Genomic DNA, 20097 nt, shown 5'->3' on the forward strand with positions numbered 1-20097 from the left:
TGAAACGAAGCTGCTTTTATACTTTAATATGACAATGTGATAATGCTTCTTAAAACTGGCAGGATTATAAACTAAAAGAAAGGAAACAAACAAACAAAAAAAAAAAAAAACAGTACATTTCACTGTTTGTCAACCCCCCATGAAAAATTTCTATTCCAAATGGTGACAGAATATTAATGTGCAACACAATTCATTCTGGATTTAAAAAGTATAATTTCAAGGGGAAATAATTTCCCAGAGAAGTGAAAACATCCTACCACGTGCTGATGTGTATTTATAATGTCTATTTAAAAGGATGGTTGGTTTGCATTCGACTCCTATTGAATGCTGAGCAGAGGTTTTTTAGGTGTACGTATTAAAATCCACATCCCGTTCCTGAGAGGTAAAAGACAGCCCAGAGCTCATCTGGGCTGTTTGAAGCTATTCACTATTTAAAGGTTGGATTCTTCTTCCACCCTGTTCATTGCTTTGGATTTTATTACCTCTGAGTTTCGTCTGCTATTTGATCACCTTGTCCTTCTGTAATTCCTTGCAGCTGGCTTCCCACTCTACAGCCCCCGATTTACTCACAGGGCACTTCCTAGCCCCCTGCTCGCTCCTTTTCCCACTCAGTTTCCAGGAAGGCCGAGCAGCACAGGGCCCAGCATGGATCCCAAAAGGACTCCAATGATGGCTTTACTTCTACAATTAACAAAATGATTATTCACTCCTCTGTCACCTTTCTCTTAACCAAGTAATAACTCTCATTTCTTACCCCACAGCAGCTCCGATTCTCTATCAGCCTTTGGTGAGGAACGTTGTCACATGCCAACAGGTACATTAATTAGGTCAGCCTTACCCACAAGCTTGTTAATGCCTTAATAGAACTTAAATGGATTTATGAGCTAAAACTTCCTTGCTTAAAAACATGTTTACTCTTTTCTAATTCAGCACTTATCCACTGCAGATGTACACAGAAAAAAAAAAAAAATGGGAAGAAACCTGTAATTAACCTTCTTTACAAGTTCCCCGAGGGTACGTACTCACGACTCAACATGTCAAACCTGGAGTGTTTCCAAAATGTTGGCATCTTTCATAGCCCGAAAGCACTGTATAAGACAAGGAGTAATTTTAAACGTGCAGATATGGAGGCTTCAAACGCACCTACAGCACTGGACAGAGATGACAGCACCATGGGATTCTGATTTAGGGTTACTCTACCTTCAGTAACGCTCCTTCTGAGGGACAGACAAACCACTCCAGAGATTTCATTCGAGAACTGACTATTATTCTTTAAAAATCCAAAGCTAGAGCGGAATTCTTTATTTTTACTGCTCTTTCCAACTGTAAGGAATCAAATTAGAAGCAGTAGGCATTTTCCAAAACTTAGCAAATGCGCTTTGAAGGCCACGTTGTTGACTTAACAGCGTACCGAGCCACCAAGAGGGACGTCTCCCTTGGGAAGACCCAGCCACCGAAAGGGTGGCTGGAGGGGAGAGACTAAATGGACAAAAATAAGGGAAGATATTGGGCTTCGCACCATGCCGCTGCCTGCCAAGGTTTCACGTTGCTTCTCCAGTGACTGCCAGGGACGGCAATCGTGCAGACAGATTAATACTGGAGCTGACGGTACCTAAAATGAATGCATTTGAAACTCTCAGCCAAGAAATCAGGTTTTGTTACTGTTATTTAATCAAATTCACTTGCGGAGGTATCGGCATAAGCAAATATCGTGATACAACATGACAGCTACTTTGTCTTGCGTGTTCTTATTTTGGCCATCTTTCCTAAAGCACTGGGTATTTTTCAGTGGGGTGAGGAAGGACTGGTCTAACTTTCTGAAGGGTAAAAATTGCATTAAAAGGATTTTAAAAAGAAAATAAAGACTCAGTTTCAAAGTTCTGAAAACACCTCTATGACAGCAAAATGGAAACATCATAAAGAAAAAATAGGCTTTATACACCAGAGCATTTACACAGCATCTTTCAGACTTCTTCAGATTGTTGTTGTTTTAGCTTGTGGCTCCAGCTAATGAAGGAAGAAGGAAATGGATGTCAAGACTGAAGAATAAATTCAAACTACCGAGGCACTAATTCTGATTGACTTTTCTCTTTGAAGGAAAGACTCATAAAACAGCTATTTTAATTACACTTTTGATCATCTAAAATAAATTAATAGGAATCGGGTATTTTCATTTCCAACTTCAGGAAGCCGATGCCGCACCATCGTGATCTTTTGCAGAAGATCAGAGAGCAGGCAGAAAGCCAAATCAGTGCAACGCTGAAGTGCAACTTTAATAAATCCTTTGGCTGTTAAACCAGCCTAACTGGCAGCCATTCAAGACAATCTTCTTTCATCCCATTAACGCAGTCACCATGTCACCACCGCCGCAAAACACAGCAAGTGCTCCTAAATACAGGCAGTGCTATAGGCTGAATTCATCTATTTAACTAGAGATACCGGTGTGACCTAGAGCTAGGTGTGACCTAGAGCTGTACCTGCACCCAAATGCTCACTCTACCACTGGCAGAAAGAAGAAAAATGTCCTGAAATGTGTTGGTAGTTTTTTTCCCCTAAAAACAGAGGTGATGGTTAATTAGGAAATGGACAAAAACTATTCAGTTCCCTTCAGTTTGAACCTACAGCCTATAAAGGTTCTACAGCAAGATACCCTTCCCTCTGTATTTACAAGTCTCTAAATAAAATAAGAAGTAATCAAATATACAAAGAAGGACCATGTAAATGCACGCTACTTTCAATAACAGACTACTTAAAGTAATATGGGTCTGGAGGCCAAGAGCTTTAAACGTAAACTGGCACTATGCCTTCTGTTCCAGATGAAAAATAAGGGAAGAAAGGGTAAGGAAAGGGATTAATCGTCTGGAAGCAATAATAATAATGACAGAATAGGCCAAATGTTGGTAAGACAAAGTTTTAGAGGACAAGAGAAAGTGATAGAGGAACCAAGTTATATGGGCACTTGCCTGGCGAGAACAACACAATTCTGTTGGCTTTGGGAAGAATAAGCAAGTTTCCAGTGAGCAGCTAGATTTGCAAATCAAAGAATATTTTAGGTTGGAAGGGACCAATGGAGGCCGTAAGGTTCAAACCTTCATTCAAAGCACAGCTAGCCTGGAAGTCGGCCCCAAAGATCCACATCTGCAGCCCAATAGCATACAAGAAATACTGTTTTGTTTTGTTTTTTTTTTTTTTTTTTTTTTACAAACCTGCTCTGATCCAGGCAGTTTCCTTTGCCCATCATAGCTTAGGTAGCGTTGCGTTCAACTAGGTTGGAAGGAATCAAGAAATAATCTCTTCAACAGCAACATTTGCAGCCTACCTTGAGTGTGCTCCATAAGGGAAGTCTGAGAGGATTTGGGGGATTTGGGGTTGTGGCAACTACACGAGTAGAGCTGCAGATAAATACCTCCCTACCCAGCAGGGCTCGTCCAGACGGAGTCTCTTTTTACTTAATGGTTGTCTATCATCATTTCCTTCACACCTAGGTTTCTAACTTGGACTTCACTGTAATAGTGCATTAAAATTTGATGTGTGACAACACGGAACTATAGGGTGAGAGACAATAAGGACCTATCTCAGTTGTGCTCACTACTAAGTAGGTTCAGGACAAAACAGAAATTTTGATTAACTTTCCGTCTCACAGAATTAGTGACAAACTTTGGTAGAAAAAATATGTTTGTTAGCACTACTGACCCTTCTCCTTCAAGTAGGAAATCCACTAAAAAACAAGAATGGACAACCCAATTTTTTTTCTGTGGATTCATTTCTTCCCATGGATATTGCTGTTTTTCATTTAATGAGGGGACTAATTTCTAGTGAAAGGCTCATAATGGTCAGCCTTCAATTCCGCTTTTTTCCATCATCCCTCAGTGTTGAAACATGGTCTTTCTAAAACCACCACACAAACCTATAGGCACCAATATGTGCGAATTAAGAGCAAGCACAATTTGATTTACAGGAAGCAGTATTTTTTTCCTGTTTAGCTTTTTGATCCATTCTTATCTACCAAAAAAAAGTATTTATGAATTTTCTTACATTCTTCCCTCTTCTCCCCACGTATCTCGCACAAAAATGAAAAATAAATGAAGAAGTACTAGCACTTCACTCTTTTTCTTAATACACATGTACTTTGTTGGATGCCTTCACTTAGACTGCTAGTTACTAAGGACCAAATTCTGTTTCCCTCTGTAAGTGTCCAGCATCCACAAACTTCAATAAATGAATGTTTTTTCCCAAGTATTGATGAAACGAAGACAGGAAGAACCCTGGCTTCTCCTACAAAAAAGCTCCTTTACCAATAAATAAATAAAAATCTAAATCTGAATTCTGAAATCAATTGTTTTTTTCAAGAGAGATTTTTTTGAACCCTAGTTTCCTACAGCCAGTGCTCTAGTTAAGATTTAAGGCAGAAATAAAGATAAATATCAGATTTGGAGTAATTTACAGATCATCTAAAACTAGGATAAAAAACTCATACAATACCTAAGTGATATTTTGTATAGAGGCCAACCTATCTAACCATGTTTATGTTGTATCTTATTAAACTTAATAAATCCTGTCAGAGACAAACTTGGCCTATACTCACAAACCTCCTGTTCCCCTAGCTGAGTACACAAAATATTAGGAACGGTGCAAATTTGGTCTCTTAAGGTCAAGTCAATGTTCAAAGATGTCAGAAAAACTGCCATGCAGGCTAGATCCAGCTGGTTTGCTGCTGACTTAGAAAAGCAGTCAAATCGCTTACACCTACTTTTGAGAAAGTGGGAATAGCAAATAGACCTTACGAGGAGTCACACACCACCAAAACAGCTGCCTACCCAGCACAGCACCCTCCAGTTGCTGAAGGCAATACACCGAGGTTTTCAGATGGGGCTGAAGGAAGAAAACAGCCTTGGAGTAGACAAATAAAGGAAAGACTACCTAAAGGTAGCTCTCTCCGTAACAACTAGGCAAGAGGGGTTTACCTGTGCTCCAAGTTATTGCAGTTTTGACAGACACAGAAAAGCTAAATTCAAATGTTGAGCCTAAGAAAGAGATGTTGATGTTTTCTCATCGACAATTGCAGGGACACAGCACCTGAAAAGGTCTTCCTGTTGGAAGGTGCAGCAATTGCAGGCAGGTCTTTCACCATTCAGCTGAGGACACCTTCGACAAAGCCAGGTCCTTTGCCTCTTACTTCTCAGCAAGGAAAACTGCTTGATGATCTGATGTCTGAGGCTTGGAAGTCTCTTCACTTCTAGCTTTATTCATAGATAGCTCAAAGCCAAGTTTTTCCTGGCTTTTCACCTCCCTTGACATTTAAAAGAGAGCCCGTCTTTGTCCCCAGCTTGACAGAACACATTATTAAACCCTTTTAACTTTTACTGCTCTTATCAAACCGAATTCTAGGTCTACATCACTTTGACCAATTATCTACATCTTCTACCATGTGATCTCATCTTTCTTATATTCATGTGGCCAGAAACGTTGTAATTCTCAACTACTGTTCCATGTTTCTATTTGCCAGTCATATTCCCCGATCACATTTGTTGTTTTTTTTGCAGCACACACCCATGGAGGACTCACAGTCATCGTGTGATATCACTCACCATCCCCTCACACCTTACCAGAGAAGCAGGTTCCTTTCACAGAAGGGATTTCTTCAGTGCTTTAACCACAAAGCAATCCAAATTTAAGTTTCTCTTGATCATTCCCTTTATTTCTTTTTATTTCTTTATTATTATGACTTGCCAGCCTATCATTTTTGCATATCTTTTAGGTAAAGTCTCCAGTTTTTGATAAGTGCTATGAAATAAATATTAACATTAAAAGTGGACCTTGATATTGATCTGAGCAGTGCTAGACACATCACCCTTCCCTACCCAAAGTAATATTTCTTTGCTATTAGTTAAAATAAATAAAATAAATAAATAAATAAAATAAAAATGGCAAACTTTAAGCATCTGAGCTATGTATTTAACAACTGTCAAGGAAACAAACACTATTACCCTGAAAACAGGAGGTGATTTTTTTATGTTTGGGTTATTACAACCTTTGGTATTTTTTAAAATCAGCTTGAAGCATCCTCAAAAACTTCCAGCTTGTCATGTTTTTAATGTGAAGAGCTGGGGAAACTGCTGTGAAGTTGATGACAGCAAGGCCTTAATCATAGTGGCTTTGTCCTTAAAAAAACAAACTATAACAGCGACATAAGGAAGACATAATTAATCTCTCATACAGACAACATGCCCTGTCACAATCAAAAGCACAAATTAAACATTGACTTAGCAGCTGTGAGCAATAACAAGCAGGATTTACTTACACATAGACAATATATTTATTAAGGGAACTTACTGATGGGTTAGAAAAGGTAAGAATTTTTAACTTCTCCTAACCTTTGGAAGGAGAAGTTAAATTATTTCCAGAAGTTTTCAATGCACCTGTGCATTCCCAAGTAACTCTACCAAAAAAGCAATATACAACACTTCCATTCAACTGAAAGCTTTACTGAAACACTGATAACTCAGGCCACGTTTATTACAAACAGTTCTAAAAAAGACAGCAAGTATTTAACGCCAGTCTGATAACCAGCTCCCAGAGTAATGCCACTTCTGCAAACTCCACATTTAGCGAACTAGCTCTAATCAAATATTCCCAGACTTCACAGCTCGATTAACCGATGTATTTAACTAAGCAGTAGTCAATGGCCAATGCTCAGTAAGTATGCACACAAAGAATTTTGTACATAACCATATTTTTCATGAACAAAAACCACCATACTGTATGATGACGGGAATCGAAATAAAAATCTTTTATTTTCTGATTGTCAATAGAATTTAACAAAAAAAAGTAAAAATAAAAATAAAAATAAAAATAGCTGAGTCAATATGTATAGAAGTTCACTTATCAAAACTGAGAAAAGTCCTGCTCAACTTTAGTGAATATTTACCCAAAAGCTCACTCATTTAGCCCTCCAGCCCTGCTAAAGGGCGTGAATTGGCTACCCAGAAAGAAGCCTGGCTTGCGATTCTTAATTTCTGATTATTAGCTTTGCTGCTATAATATTTCTCTGCTACTTGAATGACCAATACGAGGATGCCCTCATTTATGATGGCCTGTAGCAGCGATACATCTATCTGACAGCTTCAAGAGGTACTTCCTATTCAGAAGGAAACACAGCTCTCAAAAACTTTTGGATTTCATTCCTGATCCTTTACAGCTCCTCTGTGACTGGCAGCCTTTGTCCCTTTTTTCCCAGCCTGTTCTTACCCAGGTGCTGTTTGTTCTTCACTTCTCACCTCCTCGCCCAGCCCTATTCCCCTGCAGTTCAAGCCTTAATACTCACGGTCCTCACACCAAGGCCAAAGCCAGCCAAAACCTCCAACACCTAAATGTGTTGTACCTCTGGCCTCCAGCTGTGGAGTCGCATCTACATAAAAGTCTCTCAAACCTCCGTTGTGTCCCACCACAAAGATATGTGAGAGGATTCATCTAACTCAGAGCATCACCTTGATGAATCTCGCGCTGCTGATGATGTTTGCCATTCCGGACTGCCAGACATACTGTGCACAGAATGGAAATGCAAAGGTAACACAGGGGATGTTGCACAAAATGAGATATCCTGGGGCACATAACGAGATAACATCTATTACCATAAATTATGAAGTGATTTACGCATAAATGAGGGTTGTCGTGAAATTTCATTTTAATGGTTTGATAATCAAGTAAGAAACACAATAATTACCATACCTAAGGTTTTCAATAAATTAAAATCACTGCTACCAGCAACACTTTTTTTTGTGAACATACCTGATACAATTCCCTCCCAGAGCTGCCTGCTAGATTCTTTTGGTTTCATTTCTGGATGCCGCATCACCATGATAAACAAGTTCAGTTTGACCGCTGATTACACTGAAAATATTTCTAATTTACAGCAAAGCTCCATCAACGATGTGCAGTCAACTACTTGAAGAAACAGCTTTGCAGCTGGGAGGCTCCACTGGTCGAGAAAGCTGAACTTTCCAATAGCAAATATAAGAGAATTCCCTGCAAATTCCTTCCCACTAGGCACAGGAGTGCAAATCTTACATCCTACAGTGACCTCTCCATAATACAGAAAGCAGAAACAACACAACAAAGGCTTCCAAGTTATTTTACTTTCTAAACATACAAAGGGGGAAGCAAAGAGGCGAGCAGTGAGCAGGATGCAGCATTATCCTTCTTTGTAGGTTTGTTGGCAGCAAATATGAAAGGCTCGAGCAATGAGAACAGGAACGAAGAAAACAATTTCCTGCTATCTACACTTTGTCAGGACAGGAGATTTCAAAATGATGGTGATGAATGGAGGGATGGTAAATTACAAAAGGAACCGTGAGTGACCAAAGTAAGAGCTGGAGAAAAAACTACCATTTAAATAAAAGTGGAATGGGGAAAGCATTAGGAATGAGGAAGATATCAAGAAGGTACAAGCAAGGGGAAAAACAACTGGACTTGTCTGAACGGCCTCACTTCAAATGCTACTCAAATATTAACAAAAAATCGATGTCAGAAGCTGGGAAAAACTGATAAAAAGAGAATTTAAGAGTAGGGCTTGTTGAAAAACATTGTGCATCTGTACTGAAAACACCTGGTTCAAAAGCAAACACCTGTGAAACACAGAATCATTAAGGTTGGAAAAAACCTCCAAGATCATCTGGTCCAACCATCACCCTACTACCAACGTCACCCACTAAACTATGTCCCTAAGCACCACGTCCAATCTTGAATCATTGCTCTAAAAAAAAGAGAAAATTACTTTTTTTTTTTTTCCCTATTTTTTTTCATGATTAATAAAAGTCCTTAGCTAGAGTTTGCTAATTTTAAGGCTAAGTGTATGTTCCACCTAAGTTACCGTAGCAGATCCATCCCAATAAAAATTAACCCTCTAAGACAGGAGTTATATACACAGTTACAAACACATAGTAACAATTGTGCTTATCATTCAAGAAATAGATAATAAATGAGTTTAGAAGTGACAGAAAATTCAGTGCAGCTTCTAAGCAAGAATAAAATGGTAAAATATTTTGCATTAAGATTAAACTCACCATCCTTGCAAGAAAGAGCTACAAAAACCACATTGATAAATGACTGTTTCAAAAGTCTTATGGAACAGGTTTATGTGCATTACAATATACAAATTTAAGGGTATTTAAACTTCAATTATTAAGCCTATACGAAAAAACAAGTAGTTCATTCAAGGAGATTTTGTGACCTTATTTGTAGCACTATTTATGTTTGTTATAGACTACCCCAAAAATTGGGAGCAACAAATTCCAAGCAGTTTACCAACTACAGAAATGATGGGAAACAGGATACAAAATAAATATTCACATTTTGGTGAGTATTTAACTTCTATTTTGACAAAGAAAAGAACAAATTCTTTCTGAATAAGATAAAGTAAAAAGAACTGCATGTTACTGATATTTTTGTCCATTCCTTGATAAATAAACACTGACAAAATTCAGCCTTATTTTGAGTTGTCATACTTTGCCCTTTGTCAGCATATTGCTGGTACTGTTACATATTCTGTATTTGTTTTTCGTGGTTGCATACCTTTCAGTTGATTTGTTAATTGTTTTATTCTTTGCCAACTCTACAATGTTCAAAGGAAAAACAGGCCCCAAATACCATCATGAGGGTAGAAATACATGGTATTGTTACAAATAGGACCCTTTTAATACTGAAAAGACTTACCGCTGACATTCCCCAGCATGCAGAATTAAATCTTCATTGTTCCGAGCACTGATGGTCAACTCGTGCTCTGTAGAATTGAAGACGTCTAGAAGGAGATGGCACTGCCGGGTGCTGTTCAGACAGGAGGGGGAAAAAAAAAAGGAATATTGCAACTTATATATCAGAATAAGCATGTATACATAAAAATTTAGATGCATATAAATATACATATATTCACATATATATATTTTATACCCTACTCCAACTATATGAGTATCTTGCTCTTTTACTAGAAATAACTCTTTTTTGGCATCTGAAGCACTCTCTCCCATACACCAAGTATTTCAAGAGAGACAACTTTGTCCCTTTTGTAGGAAAGGCAAACACAGGCAGGCTTAACAGAAATTCTTATATTCACCAGCTACCATCCTTCAAATCCAAATTTCCCTAGAAGCATTCTCTGTGAATATACCAACCGTGTTTCTGGTAAGCCTAGGAAATAATACCAATAAAGATACAGAAAAGAAACTCTTAAATTTTTATTCTCATTTATAAACTTTTCTTCCTTGTGAAACTAAACACAATCAGCAGCACTGAATGAAGATTACAATATAATTCACATGAAACAAAAACAATCAGGAACAGAACCAGACAGTAAAATGCCAGATACAACCAGACAGCCCCAATAATGCTTTATCAGACCACTCAAATTCAAAACTTCCTCAGAAGCTATTTAACAACAGGGAAATATCGTAGCCTTAAGCATCACTACAATTTAGCTTTAGCTATAAATGACTTTGAAGTTTAAATGCATGTATAACAGAATTAGGTGACTCGCCATTGGGAATTACAGAATAAAGTAGTAAAGCCATTGTACAAAGGTTACAGATCATCACAACCCATGCAATTGCTACCAGAATCAATAAGTGGGGGAAAATAACTCGTATTGAATGTCAGAAGTAAAAGCCATCAGCAGCTTTAATTTGAGAGGGAGTTCACATGAATCACAGAGTGGTTTGGGTTGGAAGGGACCTTAAAAACCATCCAATTCCAACCCATTGCCGTGGGCAGGGACACCTCCCACCAGATCAGGTTGCCCAAAGCCCCATCCAGCCTGGCCTTGAGCACCTCCAGGGATGGGGCACCCACAGCTTCTCTGGGCAGCCTGTGCCAGGGCCTCACCACCCTGAGTGAAGAATTTCCTCCTTATATCTATCATCTTTTAGTTTAAAGCCATTCCCCCTTGTCCTATCCCTACACCCCCTGACAGAGTCCCTCCCCAGCTCTCCTGTAGGCCCCATTTAGGCACTGGCAGGCCACTGGAAGGTCTCCCCGGGGCCTTCTCTTCTCCAGGCTGAACAACCCCAACACCCTCACCCTGAATTCAGTCAGGCACTGAATTGCAAGCGAACGCTGCCAGCAGACAGTACCGTGCCGTGCTTTTTTCGTATTTTAAGGGTTTTCACTCTTTTGGGGTAAAGCCCCGGTGAATACTGCATACAGAGAGGAATGCACAAAGGTGGCTGAGTGCCTGAAGCAAACACATCAAAACTCAACAATTTGGACCAGATAAGGAGCCTCAGCTCGCAGCAGCAACTCCCCGACTTAATTAACAACTCGCAAGAAAGAAATGACTGGAAGGGCAGGATTCAAGTCGGTAGCTAACCTGTTACCAGCCGGGCATGAAAAAGAGAGAAAAGGAAGCCTGGCTTCCACCTCATAGCTGGGAGAGAGGGACGAGACCTGTAAAGACGCAAGAAACTTCTGCCTCTCAAGGAGATTCTAAGATAAAACCTGCAAAGGAGACTGCCAGGGTTGAGTCGGTTTACAAAGTTCAATGCAGAAGGAATTCTTTATTTACCCCACAGCAAAAATCAAACAATTGTCTGAAGTTGCACTCAGACAAGCCCTGTGCGGTATTTTTGGTAGGAGAACTGAAGTTTTGGAAATAAAACAATTGCTGTAAGTGTAAAGGATCTATAAAACCATCAGTCTTTCCGAACAGGACACTGTCCCTTAACACGAACATTTCTGAATGGGAACTCTGAGATTATGTAGGGAAAATTATTCATCATCGTGAGACTTTTTAGGTGTGTAGGGGAATGTCCTTGTTGGCTTTGAGTTAACTCTCCAGGGAAATCTTAAATAAAATAAAATAAAATAAAATAAAATAAAATAAAATAAAATAAAATAAAATAAAATAAAATAAAATAAAATAAAATAAAATAAAATAAAATAAAATAAAAAAGTTACAGAATAATTATGATAATTTGAAAAATAAGAATGAGATACAGGTATAAAAAGCTTATAGGCAACATTAAGGCTATATGAAAACATAGTATTAAAAGTTCAGAGTAAATACGTATCAGTGCCAAACCACCTATTATTTAAGGTTACAAAAATATAGTAATTGAAAGAGCAAGCTTCGAATACTGGAAATAAGACAAAGCATAAACTCTGGAAAATAAGATGTGATAGCATAATGAAGTGAAAAGAAAAAAAAAAAAAAACACACAAGTTGTTAAAAGCAAATTGTTTAAAGACCTAAAAAATGTAATTATTTTTTTTAACCATGTCACAATCTGTAGGACTGTGTAGAACTGATGATGTTGAGCTACAATCTGGGTGAAAGTTTCAGAAAAACAATTAGCAAGAAAGCCAAATTAATTCTTTATATCAATTTTCACTACAGGTGAACTTACAGAAAACTGTCCTCTGCAAGCCAGGAATTAAAGGACCTGTATCAGTGTCAGTAAATGAGATTTTAGAAGTAAATTGTATTCATGCAAGTGTGATAAAGGAAATTCAGCATGAATTTGCTGAACTACTACATAAAAATCAAGTCAGTAATCTGTTGCTTTAACTAAGCTCTGTACAGGAGACATTTCAAATGTCGTATTGTTTTAAGGATTTCGAGGCTATTGAGAAAATTAGCTATGGCCTCCATTTTTTATTTTATTTTTTTAAAGAAAAGTCTGAAAGCTTATAAAAAAATTAAACACTCAGAAGAAAAAAAAAATGGGTATAAGATGATGTAATTACAGGCAATAGCAGCCTAGTGAATTTTTTGGCTGAGAAAAGAGTCATATGCCATGTTTCCTGGACCTGGGAAAGATCATCCTACACTTACCCAATTTCTTCTTCATTTTCCAAGCTAGCCACCACCATGTACCACCATATAACAGTTTATGCTAAAAGGTTAGTGGATTGGGAAGGGAGGTAGAGGCTGAGTCACTGGGAGAAAATCCACTATTTTGAGTCCTCTAAATGTAGGTAAGAATGGTGAGTTACCTTTCTTTCCTCCCAGAGAAGGGAGAGAACTGTCTTTGTAAGATGTCACACAACTTGAAGGGTCACTGGTAGCTCCCCGGTCTTTCTAGAGGTTCTGGATTATTTTGCTGAGACTAATTACTTCTTAAACTTTGGGTCAGACACATCTACAGCAAGTCATTTGGTGGGTTTGGGTGCTTTTGGTGGTTTTTGCTTGTTTTTTTTTTTGTTTGTTTGTTTGTTTGTTTGTTTCCTCCAAAACATAAACAGATAGCATGGTATCATCCCATATTAACACACCCAATTAAACCTTCATCAAGTTTTGGTTTATTCCATATACTTATGGGCACAATGTACCAAAATGTAGGGAAACAGCATAAAAGAGCACAGAGCTTTCCTTTCCTCTGAAACCAGACACTGCGAATACAACACGTGTCTTTTCTGAACGGAATGATACACAAATTATTGCATTATGTTAAAAGCCCAAATTAAACAAAGCTGAATTAAAGCTGGACGGGACTGTCTATAGACTCCAGGATAAAGAATACCAGTGCTTGAAAGGATTTTACTTTTGTTTCCATCTATCATTCGGACTGCTAATGGAAAGGAAATAAGCCTGGGTCAAACAAACAGTTTCAGAGCCTAAGTGGAAAAATACTAAAAATCACATCATGAAAACATTTTCCATTTCAATTACCTTCCTTGTTTGTCTATTGTGTTTCCTTCAGAAAAATCTATCACGAATTTCAGGTTCAAGATTCTCTTTCACATTTCACATGAAAGTCTGCAGCTCAGGAGGTTGTGCATGCCAAAACTAGAATTACAAAGGCTGGCTTGTTTTCACTTGGGTGATTTATTATCTGAAGGTCTCAGAGTAACATGCCAAATTAAGTCAATACTTATTTCAAACACTAAAAAAGATTTATTTTTTTTTAATTGACAAAAAGAGTTATTTCTACAGTGTCTTGGAGATTTACTGCATAAATTAATTTCTGTTATCCTCCATTACAGAATCCAGGATATAAGGCAAACAAAAGTTAGTGACAAACTGTGTTGTAAAAACCTTCCAATGTCTGCTCTGATGACAGAAATCATCACAAAACTGGGGCTGTGGGAACTTAAGAGAAGAGGAAATTATACTGTAATCTGGAAATTTCTTTCAGGGGTATTGCAGTCTACTCTGAAATGACATCAGAGGATGCACTTCAGCAACATTTAACACAAAATTAAAAACCAGATGCAGCTATCACGCACTAATGACAGCTCACTTCAGTGAATAATCGTATGGCAGCTCTGTTTCGAGCTTTGTTCTGAAGTCAGTTGCAACAAGAAACACTCGGAGGGGGATTGGCAAGTTATCCACATCCTGACTCAGCTCAGTTTCTCCCATCAAGGAGCGTTTTCACACCTAGACTTTGGTTTGCTTCTTTTATGCTTTCTGTAAAACATAAAAAAAAAAAAAAGTTCTGTAACCAGGCACGCCCAACATCCCTGCTCAAAACAAGACACCAGAAAGTGAAGAGAAGCACTTGGAAATGATGACAGGCTGTAGCACGCTAGAAGTCAACCCCATTCTCCAAAATCCACTGATGAACGTGACCACTTCGTATAGTACAGCACAACAACGATCTGGAGCATCTCTGCTGTTACTATTGTGTTTTGAATAGGGTTTCTTTAATTCCATTTGGTTTTCACTACCTCCCTTGAACATGAAGCATTCCACGCTAGCTCCAGATGATTAATTCAGAAGTTTACACATCTCACTGTTAAAAGGCCTTTTCCACATTTTCCAAGAATTGTCCTCATCTGACTTCTCCTGGTTGTAAACCTTTGCGATTATGCTAAATATTCCCAGCACATCTATAAATACTTGCAGATTTATGTTCGCACGTCTTCATGTGCCAAACCGTGCATATTTAACATTTTGATCTCAAAAAAAATCAATTCCCTCCAAGTGTAAGCTCCTCCTTGCCCCCCCTGAACCCACTACAACATCACACGATGAGCAGGGTTTGGGGTTAGCGAGCTGATTTACCTACAGGATCTGACCTCCCGTGTGCCTTGGGTTCTCACTCAGTGACATCTATGCCGAGCTCAATGGTGTATATATAAAGAAAGGATGTACTCTACAAAGACATCCAGTCTTGAGAACATTACAAAAAAAGTTACTAAACCCATCCCTTGGCAGGTTTTACAAATGGTTATTCAGCCTAATTGATCAAAAGGAGACCTTTAGCTGTAATCGAGTTTGCCTGCTTTCTCTTTCATCCACTTTTTATTATTATTATTTTTCACTAACAAAAGAGTGAGTTTAACACCGTGGCAACATCTATTCCTTGTAACCAGGTCTTATCCTGGCCTTCCTCCCAATGAACCAAAACAACTGCCCTTCAAGCAGCCACCCAAAAGTTTTTCTCCACCCTTCAATCGATGGCATTTGAGCACTGAAATATTGGAAAACACGAGACCAGAAACAGCTGCCTGTCAGCAGGTAGCTGATTCTCATTCGAAATGTGCCAAGTGTGAACATTTACTTTAAAAATTCAGCTATAAAAAAAAACAGAAGTGTTTCAGAAGATGCTACAGAACTTTTCTGTTGCGTGACCAAAACGTTTGTTGGAACATGGCCGAGGAACCACGCTGTTTGCCATTCCCCCTCTGTCTTTTGTGAATAAGGATCGGGATTTCTACTCCCAGCCTGGCTGCTGAAGGGGCTGCGTTGCCATTTATTGCACTGAAAATGTGGGCAGCCATGGAAACGAATTCTGAAAACCACATCTGATTTTATCAAGACCCAAATGCTGAACTGAACTGGCACTTCTGGACAGTAGCAGTGTCAGACCTGCTGAAGTTCCTTTTTTTTGTTTGTTTCCTTCTCTGACTCAATTACAAGAAGAGAGTCTAAGCCTCTGCTCTTGCCAAAAAAAGATCTGCAGCTGATGCTGTAAGGTGGTTTTGAGACGAGAAGAAAACTTGGCTGCCTCAAGAAAATTAAAAAAAAAAAAATCACTTTGCTCATCATTGTGAATTTGTAGAACTGAAAGGTAAGGATATTCTTACATACCAGATTTCCTAACCTTTCCCAAAAGGAATTGCAGCAACCCTGTTGCACTATGGACTGACTTCATCCACAGATTCAGAGTGCAATAAGCAAGGCAAAGAGCTTCCAGTTTTTGTAGATGGCTCTTCTTTAAACATCTCTGTACAGGTGGCACAATGGCAAGGGATGCAAAGAGAATAAAAAGCACCCTACAAAGCACGCAGAGCATACCTTATTTCAGTTCTTACTAAACACGTGGAGTAAATCAGCAGTTTTTCTAGCATTTTTTTTCAAGCTGTGTTTTTTTTGACAGAGGCAGTAGGGGAAGACAGTCAGTGCCCACCAAAACTGCGAGATAACATTTCTGAGGGAGTGTTCAAGACAATCTAGTTAGAAGAAGCTTCAAAGGCAGACTTTCTTGGAGCTATCAAGATGGGAAAATGAAGAGGTGTTTCACATGAACCAGCCAACAGAACGTTTCCCTTACTCTGACCCATCAGCATCACAGCTCCGATGGAGACCTAGGAGACAACCTGCTGGTAGCTGAGCTCTTCGGAGGCCTGGAATCACCCTCGTAGTTTTGAGGCTAAGACCTGATAAGGAGTCAAGTCACAAGACCATGAAAACAATATTATTATATAGATTTACCAGCATTTTATGGTACATAGTGTCAAGCAAGGAGATCCCTGAAGCCCTTCGAGGCTTCAGTGAGCTGTGGGAAACACTGGGAAAACTTTCAGTATTAACTCATTCTCCTACCCTATTTCAGGGCTAGTTCCAACACCTCATTTTTTCATTATGCATGACAAGACCAGCATTTGCTGGCAAGGACAAACATGCAGAATCAGGGATTACAAGTGACACAGCCAGAGGCATATAATTTCCAAACGCGTGGCCATCCCCAAGTCTTTTTGGATGCAGGCAGCTCGGTGAGAGGAGGATGAGATGGTCAGGGAAAATCCTTGGAGCAGAAGAGGGCCACTTACGGACAGAACATCACCTTCTGAGAGCTGGTGTCTGCAGGAGAAGTAGGCAACAAAGAGCACACTGCAGCACATCGAGGGCTGCACCAAGCTAAGCCGGGGTGCCCCTATGGACTAGCCCAGGTCAAGGTTAAAAGGAGCTGTGTCAGAGCTAAATGCATCTCAAGATATAGTGAAGGTGCAGTTAATGAAACCTCTCCCTCTAAAGCACAAATCCGTGCATGAGCAGAAGACGTAATTATGGCTACAGACAGTAAAAAAGGCAAAAATAAACAAAAGAAGAAGTCTGTTCCAGTGAGATCTCCAATGCATATCTGCTCAACCAACTAAATAAAAGGAATACCAACTGAGTTTGGAAGACTTTTACATAAACCATAATCTTTATGTTACATTGGGGGAAAAAAAGTGATTTCATTAACATTTTTCCTGTTGATTTTTTTTTTTCCAATGAAGGCCTAAGGGAAGAATCGATGTTTAAAGTTTTATATTTGACTTTGATTTTAAGCCCAGCAGCTATTAAGCTATTGTTTCTTACTTTTATTGAGGTAAAACGTAACATAATAACAAAAAATACAAATAAAAGAAAAAAAAATCGAATCCAGAAAATGAAAACAATGCTAACTCATTCTGAAATGACAGCTGAGAAGGTAAGTTATAAAACACAGCTTCTCATATAATGACTAAACAAAAATAGTTCAGTGCCTCAAAAAGAATTTAAGCAATGATTCCTCAGCTGCAACTCAAGAGGAAACTTGGTTCAAGTTTTTAAAAGCAAGGAAAAGTACAAAATTTGACTTGTAATTTGCTGTCGCCGAGTCTCAGATATTGTCAGAGATGCTCAACAATCACATAACAAACTTTGTTTTATCTAGTAATAAACGTTCATCCCCAGCAGTTTGGAAGATGACACTTCTACTCTTTGTCACTTTACAGCACAACGCTGAACGGTGGCTGACTTCTGACGGAGAATCACCACTGGGAAGGATTGACAAGAGCCTCCTTGGAAGAGTAAAGGAAAAGCATTACTGCTCACTAAAACCAGTAGCATAAAATCGAGAGCACAAGCACCTAAAAACAAAATGCATTCATAACTGATAAGGCAGTGTGTGCCTGTGCAACAACAAAAAGTTTTGAATGGCAATTTGACAGCTCCCGCAATGAAACATTTCTGAAAGAAATTTAAACATGAAGGCATTTTGCCCCCAAACAGTAACAAATCTTTGAGGGTTCTGAATTAAAATCAATAACGTCTCTAACCAGATCTCTAATCAGCAAATCACTTAAAGTTGCCTTAAATGCTGGTCTGTGTGACGGACAGGCAAAGAATGAAGCGAATGCAGACAGCAAGGGCTGCAGCATTTGGCTGGAGCGGAGCTGCTATATATAGCACTGCTGCTACATGACTAGGGAAATCGTGCACAGCTGAGCAACACGGCGACTCTCCCTTTGAATTAAGACCTCGATCTATTTTTATAGATTTTGGGGATTAAGCATTTTCCAAGCAGAGTAAATTCCTGCGAAAAGACTGACAAGGCAGGGGGGAGGATAAGCGTGTCTTACACAAACCACAGCTGGGGACACCTTGCACAAACAGCGGTGTCTCAAATAAAATCATCGTGTTGTATTTCAGGCTTTTTTGGAAGGTTCACAGCTTCACACCCAAGCACTACAGTACAGTAAGAGCGGTGAACCAAAGAGCCTTCATGTTGTCCATTTAAAAGTGTATATAGGATACTCGGAGTACAAAGGAGATTTTGACAATGAATGAAAGAGACCATTCATGTAAATAATAAATGTAAACTAAGCATTTCAACCTATACACTGAATCTTCTTGAAAACTACCTAACATAGATGCTGTGGTACTTCCAGGATGGTACAGAGATCATTTATTAAAGCTTGAAAGCCTTGCACACTGAACGATGTGCCACTGCAGGTATGAAACTCCGACCATCATTAATAAAGCTCCTGGAATTCTCCAAATATCATGCTCTGACTTGGCAGGTAGCTTTAGATTTACTTCCTCTAGAGCAGCTCCTAAAGGAATAAACTTAGGCCCATTGTGCTGTATTTTCAAGCAGCAAAATGCTTGGCAGACCTGCTTGCTGATAAGGGTATGAAGTTTTAGGTCTCTAAAAGCCGAACACAATACTCGAATACTCAAAAAGAAATCAGTTTGAGACAATCTCATTTGTCTAATTTTTAATGATACTTTGCACAATCTATTTCAGTGCTCCCTTAGCCTCGTCTAACCTAAAATTTCCTTGCTGCATGCAAAGACCATTATTTGCTTTATTACCTGCTGTGAAAAACAGATACCTATCCTGCTGGCAATGCCATTTATGTAATTACAAATTGCAGTCTACACTCAGCCTTCTCCTTACCCCCACACTAATACCAACAGTTTCAATGGTTTAGCATTCACATTCTATTACTCTTTTTGTTTTCGACTTTCTCCAACTTGTCCACTTTTGCTTCAAGTTTCTCTGAGTTAAAAGCCCACCCAGACTCAGTACTTTTCTTGAGACATCATTGTTTTTGTTCCTGTGAAGAACAAAACAGGAGTAAAAGAAACACTTCATGTTTTGCAAGCTATGTTGCAGTCCATCCATCTTTTGACATTTTTGCATTAGTATGATACTGGTGACTCATTTCTCTGCTTGGAAAAATGAAATATGGCGCCAATATCTCTGAGACTTGTAGTTCTTTCTTGCCTACCTTTGGGGTTTCTCTCTGAAGGCTGCCATGAAAAAGGTCCTGGAACCAATATGAATCTCTTTGATCAATTAAGTTCACTCTCAGCTATCAAAGCAGTACTACAGAAATGCACTGAAATAATTTCAAACTTGAAAACAAGAAGTTCTACAATGCACGCTGGCAAGCTTTTCAATAATACTGCTACTTTGGAAGAGGATTTCTCAAACAAACTTAGAATTACAGAATATCCTGAATTGGAAGGGACCAACAAGGACCATCAAGTCCAACCCCTGGCTCCACACAGAACCACCCAAAAATCAGAGCACGTGGCTGAGAGCTTTGTCCAAACACTCCTTGAACTCTGGCACGCTTGGTGCTGTGACCACTCTCCCTGAGGAGCCTGTCCCAGTACTCAACCAC

The 20097-nt window shown here is 39.0% G+C and overlaps 1 protein-coding gene across 2 annotated transcripts in view; it reads right to left on the reverse strand.

Moving 5' to 3' along the window:
- The window catches only part of TRAPPC9 (trafficking protein particle complex subunit 9), a 453151-nt gene that overhangs the window by 293680 nt on the left and 139374 nt on the right, over positions 1-20097 (reverse strand). For both annotated transcript variants that reach the window (XM_082754768.1, XM_082754767.1), the window contains one exon: positions 9712-9822. In XM_082754768.1, the coding sequence (XP_082610894.1) occupies positions 9712-9822 (111 nt within the window). The remainder of the gene's footprint in view (positions 1-9711; positions 9823-20097) is intronic.

The sequence above is a fragment of the Aythya marila genome, assembly GCF_965140915.1.
Source record: "Aythya marila genome assembly, chromosome: 2".
Taxonomy (NCBI): domain Eukaryota; kingdom Metazoa; phylum Chordata; class Aves; order Anseriformes; family Anatidae; genus Aythya; species Aythya marila.